This window comes from Lactuca sativa, chromosome 2 (assembly GCF_002870075.4).
Source record: "Lactuca sativa cultivar Salinas chromosome 2, Lsat_Salinas_v11, whole genome shotgun sequence".
Taxonomy (NCBI): Eukaryota; Viridiplantae; Streptophyta; class Magnoliopsida; order Asterales; family Asteraceae; genus Lactuca; species Lactuca sativa.
Window position 1 is genome coordinate 213,962,031 of NC_056624.2, and position 5,595 is coordinate 213,967,625.

Here is a 5,595-nt window from a genome sequence, read left to right on the forward strand (position 1 = left end):
TCCTGTTCATTGGGTTCCTCTGTTTTGGGATCCTCCTTCTCCACCCTTTCTCTCTCTCTCTCTCTTTCTCTCAATCGTCTGGAAATCTAATCTTTTTTTACTGTTTTTCTTCATCGCACGTTCCTGCATGGTTAGCTTCTTGAATTTTCTTATCATTTTTCTTTACAAAAACTATGGGTTCCAAGGAAGAAAAGACCGATCCCACATTTGTTGCTGTTGCATATGGGTTTCTTTTGGTGATTAACTTTTTCTCTTTCCCCAAATTTCTAGGTTTGTGACGAGTACAAACAGAAGGAATGGCGTATAAGGTGGATCACGAGTATGATTACTTATTCAAGATTGTCTTAATCGGGGATTCGGGTGTCGGAAAATCAAACATACTTTCTAGATTCACCCGGAATGAGTTCTGTTTGGAATCTAAATCCACCATTGGTGTTGAATTCGCTACCAGGACTCTTCAGGTTTGTTGCTTCCTCCCAAGTTTGTTCAAATTCTTTCATGGAATCCTACATCGACATTAATTTCTCTTTTATATCACGCTTACACCAGAATAGATTGTTTGCAATGTTGCATTTCAATGCATGAACATGTTTTATCATAAGATTGGTCTTAATAAACACACCAGAAAAGTAAAATCGATGTATATTTTTATAGTGCCGGAAAGATGTTTGTTGAAATGACCCACAGAGATTGATAATGCGATGCAGGTGGAGGGGAAGACAGTGAAGGCACAAATATGGGACACAGCAGGTCAAGAGAGGTATCGAGCAATCACAAGTGCTTATTACAGAGGAGCAGTAGGTGCTCTTTTGGTTTACGACATTACAAAAAAACAATCATTTGACAACGTTTTAAGGTGGCTTCGTGAGCTTAGGGAACATGCAGATTCCAACATCGTCCTCATGTTAGCTGGAAACAAATCCGATTTAAACCATCTTAGAGCTGTTTCAGAAACCGATGCTCAACAGTTGGCAGAAAAAGAAGAGCTGGCATTCCTAGAAACTTCTGCACTTGATGCAAATAATGTCGAGAAGGCTTTCCAAACAATTTTACTTGATATTTATCATATAGTAAGCAAGAAAGCCTTGGCTGCTCAGGAAGCAGCTGCTTCTATTCCTACGAAAGGTACTACCATTAAGGTTGAGAATGGCGTGAAAGATTCAAAGGGGAATTGTTGTTCTAATTAAGTCATGTGTATGTTTTTGGTTAACACGTTAATTTGAGTACTCGAAAAGACACTCAACGTGATGGCTTGAACATTTGGTTGTAAGTTCAAGCCTTTCCCATTGATGGGACGCAAGAAAATGAAAGAGGGAAAGTAAAGGAGATGAAGAATCGTGTAGAGGATTTTAAGAGACAAAAATAGGTTGAGAGAACAGAGAAGACCTGTGTATGTATTTTTTTTTTTTTTTTTTTTTTTTTTAAATTGGGGTTATCACTTACATGTCAACTGTTGGAAAAAATTGGTTTACCCCCACATACATGAATTTTTCAAAACCCAAATGCAATCAAATATTTGGAGTATGAACGTAAATGGATGCTATACTCCATTCTTTAATAAATTGTGTGTTAGTTTCTCAAGTACATTTTTTTGTGTGTTAATTCCAAATACAAATACAAATAGTCAAATACAATACCTCAATACCAAATAGTAATAGAAAGAGAAAGAAAACACTTCGAAGTTTATTAAAAGATAAATAAAATAAAAACACTTATTTGTCCTGTCATCTTCCTCGTGTGTGTATGTGTATTCCCCAAAATGACCCCACAAAAACTTGGGTTCCTTGGTAAAGCCTCCATTAATAACTCAATCCTCGAGGGACAATTTAGTAAACCTGCAAATACAGGAGTGAACTGAATCTTGAAGAATATCACAGGGGAAAGCTTCTGGTTAGCCGAATGTGATCAAGCGTACTACGGAGGCCATATGTATTCACGGCGGCATTAGCAGCCCTAAATCCTCCTCCGTATGCCGGCGAAGCATCATGGGCAATCTGATGCATAAAAAATTCACCCAATTTATTCTCAACCCTAGATTTCCCACCTTTCTTTGAAACCGAAGAAGATGACGACGGAGCTGATGAAGTCGATCCGGGCATAATCTCCGATTCAAGCCACATATACGAAAGCATCTGACAGATACCTTCTTCTACATCCGGATTAAGGTTCCTATACCCTGTCAATTTCGAAAAAACTCATAAACCCTAAGTATTTTTCAATAAACAAATGTTTTCAGATTACCTTTAAGACGTAACCAGCCGTGCATCAACTCGTGAGCAAGAATCGCACCGGTTAGTAATCTGCAATTTGAGTTCGTGACATCAGTTTCAAAATCTAGTCGATCGTTCATAGAAAAGAGAAAAAAAAAATCATGAAACATTACCTCGGGAGACCATAAAGAACAAGAATCGCTGTTACTTCACATTTTCGAGTCAATTTCTGATGTTGAGTTTTCATTCCTATCATCGCATGACCCCCAATTTTCGGCCTTTTCTGTATCTGAAATCAAACCACAAAACTCAGACGATAGAAAACCACATGAAGACGATAGTTCAAAATTCAAATACATGACTAAACTTACACTTGTAACAGTTTGCTCCTCGGAAAGACAAAGGCCTCTTGTTTCAGGCATATGATGGAAGCCCTGAAAAAAGGCCATTTTTATATCAGAAGATTTGAGATGAAAAAAAGAACTCGAAACTGGAAAATGGAAAACAGAATGAACTTTTTTACATGTTTTTCCCCAACAATGGCTTCATTAAGGGCTTGTCTTTCAACAAGTAACATGGGAATTTGTTGATCAAGTCTCATGTTCATTCCTTCATAGTAATCCCTAATTGTGTGGTAAAGTGGTTGGCAATCACCAGTGTCCATTATTGCAGATTCCATGCACTCCAAACATAAACTCCGGCCATCTCCCAAAGATATGTATCTCACATTCACAGACTATATATAAAATTCACAAATATTAAAAATAAATAAAAATGTGAAAAGATTCCAGAAATTAACTATATATATATACCTCCAATCGTTCACAACTACAGCATCTTGCTGTGTTATCATGTTCATGTACAGGACAGTATTTCTGGGACCAGAAGGGGTGGCATCGATACTCAATCAACCCAGCTCCATTTGTGGGAATCTTTATAATTGAAAAGTTAGATTCACATTTAGCATTTGATTCGAAATCTAAAAAAATTAGTTAAGTGGACAAATTAAAGAAAGGGAGGGTTTTATATATAATTCATTACAAATTGAAAGCAGACTTCACACTTGGGATGCGTAAGCTCTTTGAAACAAGACTTGTGGTATGCATCCTTCCCTGATAAAGAGAACTTGAATCAAAAGAAAAGAAACTAATTAATTAATAAGAAAACATTCAACACAATTTGACTTGTAAAAACCAAATCATGCATTTGACCAAATGGGAAGACTAATGTTAATCACCTCATGTTCTGTGATTGGGTAACGACAAGCACGACAACAAAAGCATTCAGGATGGAAAAATGTTCCCATGCATCCCAAGTAATTTCCATAACCAATGTCAAGGTTGCAACCACCACATATTCTAAAAAATAAACATATATATGAAACGATTTTAAAGAATTCACGATTGATATGATTTGATGAAAAGGGATCATAATTAATTAAAGTATACCTATATCCCGTTGGCTGATATTCTCTATGAACATATGGAGGATGTGATGAGTGAAGGTCATCTTGAACTGATTTTGCAAGATCATCGTCATTTTTAGCTCGCCATCCATATCCTGTACAAATGCAGGAAATTTATAATTACCTGTGATCAATTAACAACATTGATTATTTGAAGGACAAGATTAATTAAGATACCATTTGGTTTCTTTAAACCTTCGGCTAAAGAAAGTGAAATTGCTCGATCTAATTCTTCCTTCTCTTTATCAGTCCTTGAGCGATTGTCCTAATATAGAATTTTAGGCATTTAGAAACGTATGACGTAATTTCAGGGAATTAAACAAAAAAGTGCATATATGCTTCTATGCACTATGATACAAAAACAAACTTTTCTACTTTTTTGCTACCAGATGACATTATTAGAGTTCACGCAAAGTTTTATTTTTGTTGTTGGTTTTCCCATCAATATAAAAAAAACAAGATATATATATATATATATATATATATATATATATATATATATATATATATATATATATATATATATATATATATATATATATATATATATTGTATATTTACCAAGGATCTAACAGGAGCACGTAAAACCATGTTTTCGTCTCCTATAAAGTGTGGGGGTGGATGTGTAGTAGCAGCCTGCCTGCGATTATTAGAACCACCTTTGAAAAGCTTACTCAGCCATCTCATAAACCAGGACTTCCTCTCTGCATGTGAAGAAACAAAGTAGCCTGCGTTAATTAAACCCCCAAATGGAAAATTGCATATGTAACAAGACCCAGAAGGTAATCATGCAAATGCTAATTAATTCGGGAAGTATTACATTTTAAGATTCATATATACAAGCATATCATCAAACAATTTAATTTCCTGATGTTATTTATAAAACGCAAAAACCAAATGGATTCCATGATCGAAAAATGAAAAACTCTTGTTTTCTCCATACCGTAAATACAGCGCTGAGAAAGGTGGTTGACGCTCCCGGAAGAAGACATAAATGGTGGGGTTTGGGAAGGTATGTATAGATTTCCCACCGGAGTTCCAAGAAGGCAAAAAAGCGAAGGCGTAAATGAAAAGGACTAAGAGAGAGAGACAGACAGAGAGGGAGAGAGACAGAGAAAGCGTCCTCTGAGAAAGAAAAAAGAACGGTAGCAGAGAGGTAGATAGATAGATAGGCAGAAGAACAAAGGCATCATTGCTGATAAAGCTTGTGTTTTTGAGAAAGTAAAGAAGTTGGGAATCTCTGATAGGGAAAGGAAAGCGATAGTTTTCATTGAGGGAGAAATAGAGAGAGATTCTTCGCTTGGGAAAGCAAAGAACGGAAAGTGGAAGAGATCGGAGCAAGAAAGATAGCTAGAGAATCTTCATAACAAGAAAGTTAACGGTTATTGGACACCCCATAAAAAGAAATCGATCAATCAAGCTCTCCGATGTGTGTGTGTGTGTGTGTGTGTGTGAGAGAGAGAGAGAGAGAGAGAGAGAGAGAGAGAGAGAGAGAGAGAGAGAGAGAGAGAGAGAGAGAGAGAGAGAGAGAGAGTGATCTTGAAGCTTAGCATCTTCAAGAAAATGCTTGCTGTGTTTTCTGTGTATTAAACTAGTTTTTTTGAAAGACAGTTTTGCCGGTAAAAAGAAACCACTAAAATCATAAAGGTCCTTCATGATTTAAATATATACATATTTTACCCCTGCTTTAACTTTTTCATACTTTTCATGTCAACGGCTCATCAAGTCTCATGCTAAAAACGTTAAAAATGACGAATCTTTCCCCTTTTGAGATGTGAGAATATGGTTTTTGAGCATTAAAAAAATGGTGTTTGAGGTCATAAATTCGAGATTTTAGTGCTAGGCGCATTACAATAAACTAGGTTTGAATTACAAATAGTAAACAACTAATCATTGTAGGAAAAGTATAAACCGAATATA

General features: G+C 36.0%; 2 protein-coding genes across 2 annotated transcripts; one reads left to right on the plus strand and one right to left on the minus strand.

The window, feature by feature from the left end:
• Positions 1–1,366, plus strand: LOC111912279 (ras-related protein Rab2BV). The gene is made up of 3 exons (XM_023908007.3): positions 1–130; positions 271–461; positions 708–1,366. Exons 2-3 carry the CDS (start codon positions 297–299, stop codon positions 1,185–1,187), a joined length of 645 nt encoding a protein of 214 aa, XP_023763775.1. The 5' UTR covers positions 1–130; positions 271–296; the 3' UTR covers positions 1,188–1,366.
• Positions 1,367–1,524: 158 nt separating this feature from the next.
• Positions 1,525–5,061, minus strand: LOC111912280 (protein DA1-related 2-like). Its single transcript, XM_052768672.1, has 12 exons — positions 4,619–5,061; positions 4,237–4,379; positions 3,853–3,940; positions 3,659–3,770; positions 3,448–3,568; positions 3,252–3,335; positions 3,023–3,142; positions 2,734–2,946; positions 2,582–2,644; positions 2,384–2,499; positions 2,242–2,300; positions 1,525–2,176 (listed from the first exon to the last, which is right to left on the minus strand). Exons 1-12 carry the CDS (start codon positions 4,665–4,667, stop codon positions 1,872–1,874), a joined length of 1,473 nt encoding a protein of 490 aa, XP_052624632.1. The 5' UTR covers positions 4,668–5,061; the 3' UTR covers positions 1,525–1,871.
• Between the last annotated feature and the right edge of the window lie 534 nt (positions 5,062–5,595).